The sequence below is a fragment of the Rhinolophus hipposideros genome, assembly GCF_964194185.1.
Source record: "Rhinolophus hipposideros genome assembly, chromosome: 2".
Lineage (NCBI taxonomy): Eukaryota > Metazoa > Chordata > Mammalia > Chiroptera > Rhinolophidae > Rhinolophus > Rhinolophus hipposideros.
In genome coordinates, this window is record NC_138048.1 from 52,924,176 (window position 1) to 52,940,464 (window position 16,289).

The window sequence follows — 16,289 nt, forward strand, 5'->3', positions numbered from 1 at the left end:
CATCTCCTGTGTGCTGTGCCAAGAAAGCAAGGGGAAGATGCCACAGTATTTTGAGCCAGGGAATGATGAGACCAGATTAGTTTTTTAGAAAGATAATTTTTAGTAGTAGTACAGAGAATAAATTGGAGAGGGTGAGATGGTGGCAGTGTATTAGTTTACTAGGACTGCCATAACAAAATACCATAGGTTGGGTGGTTTAAACAAAGAAATTATGGTTCTGGGGGTTGGAAGTCCAAGATCAAGGTGGTGTCAGGCTCTCCTGAGCCCTCTCTCCTTGCTTTGCAGAGGGCCTCCGTCTCTCTGTGTCCTCACACTGTCTTTTCTCTGCGTGCACTTGTATCCCTGGAATCTCTTCCTCTTCTTATAAGAACACCAGTCATGTGATGTGAGGGCCCTATCCTTGTGATCTCATTTAATCTTAATTACCTCCTTACAGGCCCTGTCTCCAAATAGAGTAACATTTTGGGGTACTGGGGATTAGGGCTTCAACATAAACATTTGGGGGGAACACAACTCAGCCCATAACAGACAAGGATCCCAGTTAGGATGCTATTTGGAATAATATAGGCAAGAGATACCAAAGTACCACTGAACCAGGTACCACTGAACCAAGGCAGTGGTACTGAGGTTTGGAAGGTGGGCACAAATTCAAGAGCTATGACATGGGAAACGGTTAACAGGATCTGAGGCCCAATTAAATGGGGTGGTTATGAGGGACAAAGACTCCAGGGAAGCTCTTAGAGATAGACCACAGCCAAATCAGGAAGGTAGGAAGCAAATGCTTAGAAACCTTGGTGTTTTGGATCTATGGGGATTGTGGTTGGGCAGAGAGTCAGTCTTTTTACTATGTACAAAAGGCAGGAACGTGGGAAGGGTGTGGAAGGGAGTGCAGCAGAGGGTTCACTGAAGTACAGATCCGACACTGAGGGAATGAGAGTCAAGTTGTGGTGTAGGCACCTTTAGCCGAAATCTACCTTTTCACCTCAAAACACTTGGCTGGTTAGATATAAAAAAATGTTATGTTTTTAATGTTGGAAACAATTTATATTTCAATTTCAACTCAACCTATACTTAATGAGCACCTACTACATTGCTGGTCTCTGTGCCAGGTCCTGGAGTTACAAAATGAACATTAGCTAGGATTTATTGAGTTTCAATTATGAAGCTACGTATCAGAATCATCTATAGGACTTATGTGCACACCCCACCTCTAGAAAATCTGATTTAGTAAGTGGGGCCCAGAAATCTATATTGAAACAAACTAACAACAAAAAATAAATGACAGAAACTCAACAGGGGATTCTGTGATACGGCCAGAATGAAAAATGACCAACGAGTCACATTTTAGGCATTATGACCACATATTTAGGCAAAATTACCAACGAGTAACATATTTAGGCATTATTAGGCACTTTTATGTATATTTTATTTAGTTGTCACAATCACCCTAACATGCAAGTATAATTATCTGAACTCACAATCTGGTGGGGTAATACATGTGCACAGTAATCATGGGGATTTGAACAGGAAAATACCATTTTGGGAGAAAATTACATCCATTGATTCAACTTTTATCAGATACTGAGTAAGTGCCAGGCACTGGGCTAAGTTCTAGATCTATAAAGATGAAAACATAATGCCACCACCCAGAAACTCCAGGTTTGTGGATTATATGGTGATAAAAATCTCAAATTATAATACTGAACTGAACTCTTTCTAATCAAGTCAGGTACAAGAGGTGACAGAACAACCAGAGCACAAAGGAGAAGTCATGTCACTGTGATGGGAAAGTGCCTGGAGAGATTCCATTTAAGCCAAGTTTTGAATAATGAATTAGAGCCCACTAGGCACACAAAGGGAGGAGGCCCATTCAGGCAGAGGAAACATCATGCACCGAGGTGGGGTTGAGAAAGTAGCACACTGAAGTCACTGAGAGAATTCTGTCATGGATGGATGAACCTGTTTGGAGCAGAGCGCTTGGCAGTGAAGAAGGTAGGAAAGAAAGGTTGGCAGGCACTGGATATTGAAAGAAACTTGGAATTCATCCTATAGATATGTGGTTTTCAAATTATATTCAGTGGAGCTGTGAGTCCACCGGTGGGTCATCTGGAAATAGGGAGTGGGGCCCCTGTCTCAACCATACCAGCTTTTTTATCCATTTGATGGCAGGTATCAGGGAAAGAATTTTTCTTTGAAACAAAGGGTTCCATGATTAAGGAAAGATAAAAAAACAAACAAACACATAGCTTTAGGTAATAAACCTTTGAAGAATTTTAAGCAGGAGAGTGCTGTGAGTTTCCAAGATGAAAATAGTTGCCAATAGTGTAAAGTGCTGAAGAGACGTCAGGAAAAACAAGTAACGAAAAGTGTCCTTTGGTTTGGCAATTGGACAGTGTACCTTACTGAAAACAGTTGATGGGAGAGGGGAGGGAGTGGAGAATAGAATGCACTAGACAGTAAAGTACGAATAGGAGGAGAAAATGTGGAGATTATGTTCTTAAGCATCTTAGAAAGAAAACAATGCAGGGAGAGTTGGCAAATGCCAAAGGGGAATTTTCCCAACTCATAAATCTCCTTTTCTTGCTAACACCCCATCCACATGGTCATAGGAGTGGGCTTCTTGAAGCTATGTTTGTACATGGCTGACCCCTTCTTGGTAGTTGATTGGTCCTTGATGAGGGTCATCAGCCAAGCTGGGCCAGTATTTCCACCAACAACTTTAGAATTTGGGTCAAGAGTGAAAACCCTTTCTCTCCAGTTGGTTGGTTAATCTTGGGAGCTGGGCAGGCGGATGAAGAGAGCTTCAGGTGTGCAGAAGAACAAAGCAGATGTGTGGAAAGGACAGAGGGGAGGGAGCATCCAGGCTTTACGGCCCCTGGTTCCAAATGGTCCATGGAAAGCCTGCCATCTGATTCTGGGTGAAACCATCCTGTCTTACCATGAACTCTTTATTTTTGCCTTACAAAAATAATTTATCTTACAACAAAAACGGTCCTTTTTGATATAGAGGGTGAATGCTTTTATTTTTTTCTCTTCTCTTCAAAGAGAAAAGAAAGGTCAGTCGAGAGAAAGGTGAGGATGCAGAGAAAGAGTGGATAATTGATAAAGCCATTCTCAAAGAATGAAAGGGGTGAGAGGTGCAGAGCACAAGGAAGAGGGGCCCTTCCCTTTGAGAGAGGTGGGTAAGGGAGAAGTGGGGAAGAATGTAGATGAGCATGTGGGTTGGGGCTAGGAAGAGTGTTCTTACCTAATGACTCTATTTTCTTTGTGAAGAGTCAGAATTATCTACAGATCATGAGAGGGGTGGGCCATAGCTTGGGTAGCAAAGTTTAGAAACAGCCATTGTTGAACTGCACCAGGGATCTGGCCTCAGAAAAATAATACAAAGACAGTTGAAAATTCTAAGTAGGTAGTATCCAGGTTTTGTATCACTGAAGAGTCTCAGGCCTAAAAAAAACTTCAACTCTTGCCTATTCAACTCTTTGCCTATATAAATCGAATCATATCACACTCCCCTGATGAATTTTTTCCAGTAGTTCCTATTGCTTTAAGATATAAACTGTCTCTAGTGTTGCTCAGCAAGTAGGAGAGGGGAACATGAAAGAAATCTTTGGGTTAATCCAGTGCTGGGTATGTGACAGACATTGCCAGGGAATGACCTAGGGAGAGGTATGGTGGCATTGTAGAGTCTTGTTGAAGTGGTGGAGGAAGGCATGACAGATGGATACCAACAGGCAGAGAAATTAAAAAAAAAAAAAAGTCCTGGAGGTTTGGGGGTGGTGAAGTGAATGTGTGGGAATAGACAGCAGGAAACATTCAAGTTGAGTTTGCATGGAATGCTCTGGGTGAGATAATATTTACGTGGGAAATCCTTACTTCCTAAAGTGATGTATTTTGAGACAAGGAGATAAACTTTCTTCTATGGGAATGGCACCACCTCCCACCAGTTACCCAAACCTGAAACCTGGAGCTATCCTAGAGTTTAGTTTTTTTGTCCTCCCTTGTATTCAGTTGGCCATCAAATCCTTTCAATTGTATTTCTTAAGTATCTCTTGATTGTAATTGCCTTGGTTAAAAACTTCAAAATTGATTACAGCATTTAGTCTCAGTCCTGATAGCTCCATCCACCTGCCCTTCTTCTTTAAAATTCAAATCAGATCACACCATTTCCAGGCTTCAATTCTTCCAATGGCTTCCCATTGCCTTAAGATACAAATTCCTTAGCACCGAAGGCAAGATCCTTTGTAAGTGGTCACTGTTTACCTCTTTGCTTTAGGCACAAAGTTCCCTGTGATTAAAGGTCCTTGGAAGACCTTCCTCACTTTCTGTTGGATCTTACTTTTTAAAGATTCCTCATATCTATAGAGATATGAGAACCCTTATTTCCTCTCCTAGGAGAAATGACTGTCAGAGTAAGAGTAGCCAGGAATGTATACTCCTGGCCCAGAATTTATCATGTGCTTCCCCCTCTGGTTTGAAATCTCTAGGAGGGAAACACTCTTTATTTTACCTGTAAACCTCAGAGCCTACCATAGGGTCTGGCCAGAGTACATGCTCAGTGGATATTATTGAATGAAAGAATGAGTGAACATTGAAATCACCTTAATTGTTGGTAGGAGATGGGGTAAAGGACTGTGAGTCAGAGGCCAAAGTCCTGGATGAATGTGAGAGTTTAATAGCTGTGTTTTATGCGGTCCAGCCATCAACACCCTCTTTTAGACAAACGGCCTTGTCTACCAGTCAGCTGTCCACCCGTCACAATCTCGACCCCATTCCAGTACAAATGATTAAGTTGAGTGATCCCACCCCTCTATTGGGCTTACCAGAGACCTGTGTGACCAGTAATGAAAAGACGATCTGATTTTCTCCTGTGATCTGGAGACTGGGAGACAGATTAAATTGGTTAAGTTCCAGGATCATAGGTTGAAAGGATACATCAAGAATTGCCAAGAAATATACAACAGAAGTTACAGAGTGGCCCTGAAACTTATTTTTATGTCCTGTGACACTTTGGGATTTCCACCCTATCACACTTTTAATGTTTCTTAATTTAGGACATACCTTACAATTGACACCCTGTAATGCTTGCTTTACAATGGGGCAAAGAAGGAAAATTGTGACAGTGTTATGATTGACTAGGTATATGTATATGTAGTCATCTACCTTTAGTCATCTACGTTTTGACATCTTCCAAAAGGTTACACTGTGCTGAAGCATTGAAACAGTAAGTTATTGTATACACTAGATAAGTTGTCATATATCTGGAATGCAATTAAATGTACAAATGGGCAACTCTATTTCTAAATTGACATAGAGGTTACAAATTTAGAAGTTGGCTTGACTCACTGAAGTGTCAGAGGATACTTAACATTTAACTGTCAATAGTTTCTGGTTATCAAAAGAAGCTGTGCAGATTACAGGAATATGCAATTCAATGCTTTTTTTTAAAAAAAAGAAAACAAGTTTATAAACAAAAAAACACTATAAAGTTTTTATATTACTTTGAAATGTCTCAAAATTTTACTGTTAATTCCTAAAGGTGCTAAAAAAGATCAGGATATGACCATCGGCTATGAAAAGCAACAAGCCATCATGCTATACTTAGCAAAATGGTCAAAGGGTTATATAAGACTTTAAGCCGTAAAAGTGAGAAGGCTTAAACTTAACAGTTGATTAGGGCACTGAAGAAGAAAGTAGTACAATTATGGTAATAGTCAACGTGTACTGAATGATTACAACGTGGCACTGTGTTAAGTACCTTTAGAGGTCTTACCTATTTCAATCTCAGGACAACTCTATCAGATCAGTGGTGTTTTTATTTTACAGGGAGAAAGCTAGGAGTTACATCCAAGGAGTTTGCCTTTAGGCTCTCACTCAGAGCCACTATGCTGCTAGACAACCTTCCTGTGCATTTTTATGGATATGCCTATACTTTTTAAAGTTGGGTTATAAAAAGTAGACATTTAAATACAATGTACCCATGGTGCAGGTGTTGCAAGTTGGAGTAAGTGAGCCTGATTTTCAGAACCCTGTCATCTTAGAACTGGAGAGGGCTACTAAGCGTAGGGTGTCAGTGAGGAATGTCTTCTGTAGCTTTTATAACGGTTCCTCCACACAAGACACCCACAAGAGAGGCATCTCATACCTGTCTAAATCCTTCTGATCTTTCGATGCCCACCACAAATGCCAGTTCCTTCAGGAAGCAGTCTTTGGTTATATAAAAAGATATACATGGGATATATTTCTAAATTATTAAGCCAATAACCAAAAGACGCATTTTATCATTCAAGTTACCCTCGCTCCTTTTTTGGCCTCAGTTTCTCTAAACTGAAAGGAAGCGGATATTTAGTCTGTCTCTTCGTTTTACAATTGCTGGCCCTAACTCCTTCAGAATTCTGCAAAGCTGCCTTAAAAAGCAAAGCTCCTTGCTCAGACCTGCAGGAGGCGGCTCCTCCGCGTTGGCAGCTCAGCAGGGCGGGGCTGGAGATGCAGGAGAGAGGCGGGGGCTCGGAGGGAAGCACCGCGCGGAGCCACGTGACTTCCTTCCGAGGAGCCTCTGCTGCGGGCCTCCCAGCAACGGTGCGTCCCGCCTAACAACGCCTGCGCATTCCGGTTGGTCCTCGGGAACGCATAAGACAAGAAGACCCTCACGGTCGAGCTGCTCATTGGCTTGAGCTACGGTCGCTCAGTCGCGTTGCCTGAGCGCCCGCAGGCGGTGCTGCCGGAAGCCCCTCCCATTGGCCACCGAGTTCGTGGCTGGCTGGCGGACGCTGTCACTCCGGGGCCGTTTCCCTGAGGCCGGCTCTCTGCTGGGGGTGGAAGAGGGGCCGAACTGCGGCCTGACTAGCCGTTGCTGCCGCCGCGGTCTTCGCGGCTGCTATGACCAGCGGGCGAGGCGCCCTCCTCAGCTCGGCGCAGCGCTAGTCGCGGCCGTGAGCCCGCCGTAGCCGTCTGGGTCCCCAGCGCGGCCGCTCCCGCGGCCCCCTCGGCTCTTCCAGCGCCGCCAGCGAGGCGAGGCGGAGGCAGGATGAAGATGACGGTGGATTTCGAGGAGTGTCTGAAGGACTCGCCCCGCTTCAGGTAACGCGCGCGGCCGTCCTGCCGGAGCTGCTCCCCCGGCGGTGGGGCCCGAGGGAGGCGCGGAGGGCCCTCAGCCCGCGCCTCCGACGGGGCGGGCGGCCGTCGCCGCCTCTCCGCACTCGGCCAGGGCCCTGCAGCCCCCACGCCCCTTCCAGGGCGGCGGGGCTGCGCCGCGGGGAGCACGTCGCCTCCCGATCCCCCTCCGCGCCCTGTGCCCGGGCGAAGCGCTCCCCGCCTGTAGGACCGGTGCTGCCGCGTCCCCGGGGACTCGTGCCCTTTGGGTCGTGCGCTTTCGTCCCCTCGCTCCCGCCGCTCGTCCTTTCCCCTCCCTTCCGCCCCGCCGTGTCCACGCCCGCCGCCCCCCTCTGCGAGGGACCTTGCGGCGTACCCTCCTGCAGTCCGCTCGGTTCCTCTTTGCGCTTCTCCGCCCCCCCCCCGGGTGGAGGAAGTGGCGGGGGGCGAGCTGGGGCGCGGACTCCTGCCGCGCGGTGCCCCCGCCGCGGGGGAGCGGGGGTCGCTCAGCACACTTGGTCCCCGCGCGTCCCCCTCAGCTCTGAGAGCGGGGCGCGCTGCCGAGGGGTGTTGGGTTGGGGGTGAGGACTAGAAGCAGCGGTGCGTCTGCGTCTCGAGAACGGAAGTAGGAGGGCCCTGAGGGTTGCCTTCGCGGTCCTTTCCCAGCGGCGTCGGCCCGCGAGCGCCCGGGATCCCGGCCGGAGGCTCCCGGCGGGCCTGTCACGGACGCCCGCGCGGCGGCTCCCGTGCTCCCGTGCTCCCGGGCAGCCCTCCCTCGCGTGGGGGACGCGGCAGTCCTGAGGGCGTCCGCACCACGCGCGCTTTCCGTTTCGGGCATCGCAGGAAACTCTTGAATGGTTTTGGAGCGTGGAGCTCTGTTCTTAGGTGTGTTTTACAGTGCATTTGCAGGGCTGTCCTTAGGCCCTCAAACGTTAAGGCCTTCACACTCCCCTTAGATAGGGACATTTCTTGAACGCGACCTCGGAGGATTGGGGGAGGGGGTGGCGGGGGGCGGGGCGGCGGCGCGGGGTGTGTGTGTGTGTTGTGTGTGTTGTGTGGGGGTGTGTGTGCGCGCGCGTGCACGTGTGTGTGCGTGTGCGCGCGCGCGCGCCGCTGGTCTCCAGGCCAAGCCTCAGTGGTCAATTCTCGTATCCTGCGCCTGGGAACTAACTGTTCTCGCCCTTATCAATGGTAATTCCATTTCCCATTCTCTTTTCAGTGAAACGCAAAGTATTGTAAAACTAAGGGACTCCTAAGGAAATTTATGAACACTGTTTTTTGTTTTGATCTTTGATTATTGTTTTGTTGTTCATTTTATTAGGAGCTTAGGGCTCTTGCTTGTAAAAAGCTGCACCTGGTTTGATGGCTGTTGTTGGTATTAGTTGTTGCAACTTTTATGTTCTGCGTGAATCGAAGGAGCCAGAGGAGGCACCGGTGGATTGTCTCCCGCAGCTTTGCAGGTTAAATGCCAGGCTTGTGTGGCAAATGAAGTAATTTTTAAAGTGTACCTCAGAAAGTTCTATTGCTTTTTGTGAAAGTTTTATTATTGCGACTCAGCTATTTGTTTTGGTTTTAATGAGGTAATCACAGCATTTTCTCCTAGAGAATGTGGCTTTGTGCTCAGTTTGTTTCACATTTAAGTTTGGTTTTTTTTTTAAAAAACAAGTTGAGAGAAGTGACTTGGAAATTTCTAGCTGCTAGTGTTGGTCATAAACCCTGTAACTGTATCTTTGTTTTTGAAATAAAGGAATCATTGAATATAAAAATAGGACGGAAAGATACTGATTAAGTTGTATGGATATTATAGTGAACTTTTGTTTATATTTTATTTTATTCTTGCTTAAACTGGTATCACTGATTTTGCTGTAGAGGAGATCTTTGTATAATTAATCAAATTTAAAGAGCACTTTATTCCTGACACCTAAGTTTCCTACAATCAATTCTTTTTTTAAGGAAAGCACAGCTCACAGTGGCCCACGCAGCGACAGAACCGGCAACCTTGGTGTTACCAGTATGTGCTCTAACCAGCTGAGCTAACCGGCCACCCTTATAGTGAACTTTTGTTGAACTTGAATATAGTATCTGTTCTGTTTTAATTAAGATATTAGAGATTTTCAAGAGTTGTTTCTGATATTCTAATTATTGTTGGCTGCAAATTGAGAAGGGAAACAAAGATTCAAAGAACTCCAATATCTTGTGTACATTTTTGGGACTAGATTAGATTTGCACATAGAGGGAAGAATGTCAAGAAAGAAATCTCATCATTTACATTCCTAGTTTTTACAGTTTTTCTATTACCCCATTATTATGTAGTTTTCTGTAGCATTTGGAAAGAATATTTCAGAAGTCTTTTTATTCACATGCTTTATGTGTAAGAAACGTGACTTTTAAGAGTATTGTGCCTGTTTATGAATGATATAATGAAACTTGCGTATCGAAACAGGAGGTTCCTGAGGACTGGGCTCGTTTTTTTAATAGCAAGGCAGTTGCTCTGTGTATTCCCTGTAGCTTCCTGATCTATTGTGCTGTTTTTACATTAATTCACATTTTTATTTTAATTCACAAATGAATCTTGTGACGTTTAAGTCTCCCATGTGGACATAACTGCCTTGGATGCTGTAGAATTAATGCAAAAGACAGGTCTTGCTGAAGAAAAATTTCACCAATGTTCCAGCTTTAAAAATTAATTTTTCTGTTAAATTGAGGAGGGAAACAAAAGGACCACTGATTGAAATGAGAGAAAGATCCTGCAGTTGCAACATTGTCTTTAGTAATTTGAATAAAGTCGGTGGTTACTTTTACATTCTTTTTCTCTCTCTCCCTTTCTTCCGCCTCCCCCCCAGGTTCCCTCAGTTCAAGCCGTTGTCTCTCAGTCTAGTTGTGTAGGACACAGCTCCCTGGCCCAGGCTGATATTATGAGCCTTGCGCTCCCCTTGGCTGAGGCAGTGGGTCACCAGTGGTAGGTGGGCCGCTCACAGCAGCTCACGGCTGCCCGCCGCTCCCAATGGCTGCCGGCCACTCATGCTGGCCACTGGCCACCCATGGTGGCACATGGTAGCTCACGGCAGCACACAGTAGCCCATGACAGCTCACTGCTGGCCACTCATACGGACTGCCGACCACTTAACGCTGGCCACCGGCCACTCACGGTGGCACACAGTAGCCCACAGCAGCCCACGGCAGCACACTGTGCTCCAGGGAGGGCTGTTGTTCACAGTCTTAGCTGTAGAGGGCACAGCTCACTGGCCCATGTGGGAATCGAACCCGCGACCTCGGTGTTAGGAGCACAGCGCTCCAACCACCTGAGCCACCGGGCCAGACCTACTTTTACATTCTGATGAACTTTTTATTAAGATTGGAAGGCACATTTCGTTTTGTAATTTTGTAATTTTGGGGGGTTGCCTTTTTAGTTTTTAAAAAACCATTCTAAAGGTCTAAATCTTGTTTATCTAAAAATTTACAATGAAATAAATGCCTAAGTGTACTTTTTAAAAGTGGGATGTTTCCATTTTGACAAATACTTATTGAAGAAGTTTGAACTTGTTTGGGCTATTAGTTGTATGTGTAGTTGCTTTTAAAAATTTTAATAAAAATTGTGCTTTTCCTTTATGTAAACATGGTTCATTTAGGAAGTGAATATTTTCCTTGAAACAAAAAGTTGACTTTTATTAGTACGTTCTGTATTGTGAAAGATTTTTGCTCTAAGCAATGCTCAAAAAAAAAAAAATTGGCATTAGCAAGCTTTTAAACATTTTAGTCTTTATCTGATGTACTTATTTTTTATCCTTAACAATGTTTGTTGTGCACCATTCTGAAGTATTTTCAATTGTAGATTCTATTTTAGATAAGATCCTAGTTCAATAACAGGTCAAAAATCTTAAAAAGATGTTTGGGGCAAAACTTTTGAATGGGTGAAAGACATTGGAATAAAATGTAAACAATATGTTGGTTATGTTTTGCTGTTAAGCTGGTGCCAGTCCAGGCTGCTTTGCCATTTTACATTCCATCTTTATAACAGATACACTTGTAACAACCAGCACTGTATACAGGGAAAACATAGTGGGCAAGGATGAGGGGAAATGTGTTTTCATTTCAGAGGTAAGAGAGTGGAATTATAAAGTAGTTTATCATGAACCAAAATGCAGGAATTCTGCTATTCTGCAGTGCAGCCTCTAATTCTTTAATATAAAATCAACTTAAGTTGAAGTAAGGAATAACAAGTTTTTATAATGTGCCAGACCTCATATTAGATGCTTTTGTAGTTACTCTCTCATTTAATGTTAAAATATACAGTATGGTGAGGTGGGAATTATTATCCTTATTTTAAAGATGTTTAAAAAAATCTCAAACTGGATATTATAAGAAGTTAAATTGGCCTTGTTAATGGTGGACTTTCAAATGGTAGATCTGGAAGTGAATTCACTCTTTCTTGGTTGAGAGCCCACTGGCCCATGTGGGAATGGAACTGGCAGCCTTCGGAGTTCGGAGCATGGAGCTCCAGCCGCCTGAGCCACCAGGCTGGCCCCAAATACTTTCGATAATGGGTAGAACAACTGCAGATGATTAATAAGGAAAGAGAAGATGTGAACAATACTATAAGACAGTAATACTTAAAAGATATCGATAGAACACTTCACAGAGCAGCAGAATTCACATTCTTCTGAAGTGCGTATGAAACTTTATCGTAGATTGTATGTTAGGCCATTAAACAAGTTTCAATAAATTTAAAAGGATTGAAACTATATAAAATGTTTTTTGGCTTGTGATGAAATTAGAAGTCAATAACAAAAACAAAATCTGAAAGATTCACAGATAAATGGAAATTAAGCAACACACTCCTAAACCAATAGAGCAAAAAAAGAAATCACAGGGGCGGCTGGATGGCTCAGTTGGTTAGAGTGCAAGCTCTGACCAACAGGTTTGCAGGTTCGATTCCCACATGGGCTATTGAGCTGCGCCCTCCACAACTAGATTCAAGATAACGGGCTGCCTCTGAGCTTCTGGAGGGACAGCCGGATGGCTCAGCTGGTTAAAGCATGAGCTCTTAACAAGGTTGCTGGTTTAATTCCCATATGGGATGGTGGGCTGTGCCCCTGTAATAAAAGATTGAAAATGGCAACTGGAGTTGGAGCTGATGGGCCCTGGAGAAACACACTGTTTTCCAATATTCCCCTAATAAAATTTATTTTAAAAAATCACATAAGAAATTAGGAAATGCTCTCAGAAAAATGAATCCAAAATACAACGTACCAAACTTATGGGATGCAGCTAAAGAAGTGTGTAGAGGAAAATTTATACATAGAAACTCTACATTAAAAAAGAAGAAAGATCTGAGATGGCTGCTTAGCTCAGTTGGTTAGAGCATGGTGCTGATAACACTAAGGTTGCCAGTTCAATCCCCTCATGGGCCACTGTGAGCTGCGCCCTCCTTAAACAAAACAAACAAGCAAAAAGAAAGATCTCAGTTCAGTGATTAACATTCCATTTTTCGAAACTAGAAAAAGAAGAGCAAACTAATTTCAAAGCAGGAAAAGGGAGGAAATAAAAAAAGGCTTAAGCAGAAATAAATGAAAATAGAGAATAGAAGAACGATAGAGAAAAATCAGTGAAACCAAAAGTTGATTATTTGAAAAGATCAACAGAATTGATAAACCTTGATCTAGACTGACCAAGAAGAAAAGGGAGAAAACTTAAATTACTAGACTTAGGAATGAAAGAGGGGACACCACTACTTGTGTTACAGAAATAAGGATTATAAGATAATACTATGAATAATTCTATGACAGTAAATTAGTTAAGCTAGATGAAAGGAATATTTTCCTAGAAAGACAAACTACTGAAACTGACTCAAGAAGAAATAAATATCTGACTAGATATAAAAAAATAGATTGAATTAGTAATCAAAAAGCTTCCCCAAAAGAAAAGCCCAAGGCAAGATGGCTTCACTGATGAATTCTACCAAATGTTTAAAGATGAATGAACAACAATCCTTCACAAACTCTTCCATGAAAAGACAAGACAGTATCACTTCTCAACTCATTCTGTAAGACCAGTATTACCCTGCTACCAAAGCCAAAGATATGACAAGAAAACTATAGACCAATATCCCTTATGAATACAGATACAAAAATCCTCAACAAAATATTAGCAAACCAAATGCAGCAACATATAAAAGGAATTGTACAGGACCCAGTGGAATTTATCGCACGAAACAAATACCAATCAATGTGATACAACACATTAAGAATACAAAGGACAAAAACCACAGAATCATCTTAATAGATATAAAGAATCTGAGCAAATCCAGCACACTTTCATGATGAAAATACTTAGTAACTAGGAATAGAGAACTTGCTTACCTTGATGAAGCACAGCTATCAACACTCTCAGCTGACATCATACTTAATGGTGAAAGACTAACAGTTTTCCCCCAAGATCAGGAACAAGAAGTCCCCTCTCCTCACTTCTATTCAACAATGTAGTGGAGATTATAGCTGAGCAATTAGGCAAGAATGAAAAATAAAGTAGTAACACCATCTCTACTTACTACTATATACTTCTATATAGAAAATCTTAAGGAATCTACAAAAATCAATGAGAACTAGTAAGTTCAGCAAGGCTCAGGATACAAGATCAGTTTGCGGTGATCATTTGTATTTCTGTAGTAAATAAAATGATTCTATTTAACAGTGGCATCAAAAAGAATAAAACACTTAGAAATATATTTAACCAAAGAAGTGCAAGAGTTTACCCTGAAAACTACCTAACATGATTTAAAGAAATTAAAGACCTAAATAAATGGAAAGACATTCCATGTTTATAAATCAGAAGACTTAATGTTGTTAAGACGACTGTACTTCCCAAATTGCTCTATAGATTAAACACAACCCCTACCAAAATTCCAGCTGGTTTCTTTGAAGATTGACAAGCTTATCCTAAAGTTGATATGGAAATACAAGTGACTCAGGATAGACAAAACCATGTTGAGAAAGAAGAACCAAGTTTGAGGATTCACTTCCCAATTTAAAAACTTAATGCAAAGTTATTGTAATCAAGTGTGGTACCGGCATAAGGATAGAAATATAGATCAATGGAATAGAATTGAGAGTGCAGAAACAAAACCTTACATTTAGAATAAACCAACATTTGACAAGGATGCCAATACAGTTCAGTGGAAGAAAGAATAGTCTTTTCAACAAATGGTGCTGAAACAACTGGATATCCACATGCAAAAGAATGAAGTTGGATCTCTATACCATATGCAGAATTAACTCTAAATGGGTCATAGGCCTAAATGTAAGAGCTAAAACTATAACATTCTTAGAAGAAAACATAGGGGTAAATCTTTGTGACCTTGAATTAGGTAATAGTTTGTTAGATATGACTCCCTAAAGTACAAGCAACTAAAGGAAAAAAATCAATAAATTAGATTTCATTAAAATTTAAAACTTTTGTGCTTCAAAAGACATGGCACTGGTTCCCACAGAAGTTTCCTCTCCAGTATCCACTTGTCTGTCTCTCCACTTTTGGGGGCAGCAGTTTGCCCCATGACCTCACTTGTCTAATGGATCTAAGAAGAATTATTGATTTTTGTTTGTTTAGCTTTTTACTTGTTAGGATGGAGTGGTGACTTCTAAGCTCCTTACATGCTGATCCAGAAGTCTCAGTGTGGTTATGTTTTTAATTTTGCAGTTAGTTAATGATGTTGAGCACTTTTTAAAGTACTCATTTGTCATTTGATACCTTCTTGTGTGTAATGTATGTTCACATCTTTTGCCCACTAAAAAAATGTGTTGTCTTTATTTTTTAAGTGAAGTTCTTTATATTTTCTGGCTACATGAATATGTATGTCAGATACATGTTTTGTGACTATTCCCTTTGCTTCTTTAAAAATAGATTTTATTTTTTAGAGGAAGCTTGGGTTCACAGCAAAATAGAGATACAGAAAATTTGCATATATTCTCTACCCGCACACGTGCATAGCCTATCCCATTATCAACATCCCTCACAAGAATGGTACGTTTGTTACAACTGATGAACCTACACTGACACAGCATCACCACTCAGAGTCCAGAGTTTACATTAGGGTTCCCGGGGGAGGTGCACCTTTTGATTTCTACAAATGTGTATATAATGGCATGCATTCACCATTGTAAGTATCTTACAGATTAGGTTCCCTGCCCTGATAATTCTCTGTGCTCTGCCTATTCCTCCCCCCCGGTGCCCCAACTACCGATGTGTGTACTCTCTCCATAGTTTTGCCTTTTACAGAATGTCACATGGGTGGAGTCACGTAGCATGTAGCTTTTTCTGATTAACTTCTTTTACTTAATAATATACATTTAAGGTTCCTCCATGTCTTTTCATGGCTCTATAGTTCATTCCTTTTTAGCGCTGACTAGCATTCCAGTGTCTGGATGGACCACAGTTTATCCATCACCGGCTGAAGGAGAGCTTGTTGCTTCCAAGTGTGGGCAGTTCTGACTAAAGCTGTTATATACGTGCATGTGCAGGTTTCTGTGTGGACGTAAGCTTTCAACTCCTTTGGGTAAATACCAAGAAGCGCAGTTGCTGGATTGTATAGAAAGAGCATGTTTTAGTTTTGTAAAAAACCCACAAACTGTCTTCCAAAGTGGCTGTGCCGTTTTGCGTTCCCACCGCAATATTGTTCCCCATTCTCGCCAGCATTTGGTGGTGTCAGTATTCTGGACTTTGGTTTTTTGCATTTCTCTGTTGACATATGATGTGGAATATCTTTTCATATGCTTTTGCCATCTGTATATCTTCTTTGGCAAGGTGCATGTTAGTTAGGGTCTTTGGCCCATTTTTAAATTGGGTTGTTTGTTTTCTTGTTGAATTCTAGAGTTCTTTGTGTATTTTAAATAGTAGATCTTTTATTAGATAGGTATTTTGCAAATCTTTTCTCCTAGTCTGTGCCTTGTCTTTTTAGTCTCTTGAGTCCCTTTACTTTTTTTTTTTTAATTTTATTGGGGAATATTGGGTGGGAAACTGTTTCTCCAGGGCCCATCAGCTCCAAGTCGTCCTTCAGTCTAGTTGCGGAGGGCGCAGCTCAGCTCCAGAAGCCGTTTTCAATCTTTAGTTGAAGGGGGCGCAGCCCATCATCCCATGTGGAAATTGAACCGGCAACCCTGTTGTTGGGAGCTGGTGCTCTAACCAGCTGAGCCATCCTGCTGTCC

General features: G+C 42.5%; 1 protein-coding gene across 6 annotated transcripts in view; it reads left to right on the top strand.

Moving 5' to 3' along the window:
- The first annotated feature begins 6,739 nt into the window (after nucleotides 1-6,739).
- ACAP2 (ArfGAP with coiled-coil, ankyrin repeat and PH domains 2) overlaps nucleotides 6,740-16,289 on the top strand; it is a 127,824-nt gene continuing 118,274 nt past the window's right edge. For 5 of the 6 annotated variants that reach the window (XM_081062974.1, XM_081062976.1, XM_081062977.1 and 2 more), the window contains exon 1: nucleotides 6,740-7,080. In XM_081062974.1, coding sequence (XP_080919100.1) covers nucleotides 7,028-7,080 — 53 coding nt within the window. In that variant the 5' untranslated portion in view covers nucleotides 6,740-7,027. Of the gene's footprint in view, nucleotides 7,081-8,202; nucleotides 8,284-16,289 lie in introns of those variants that run through there. The other variant, XM_081062979.1, reaches the window with a different exon arrangement.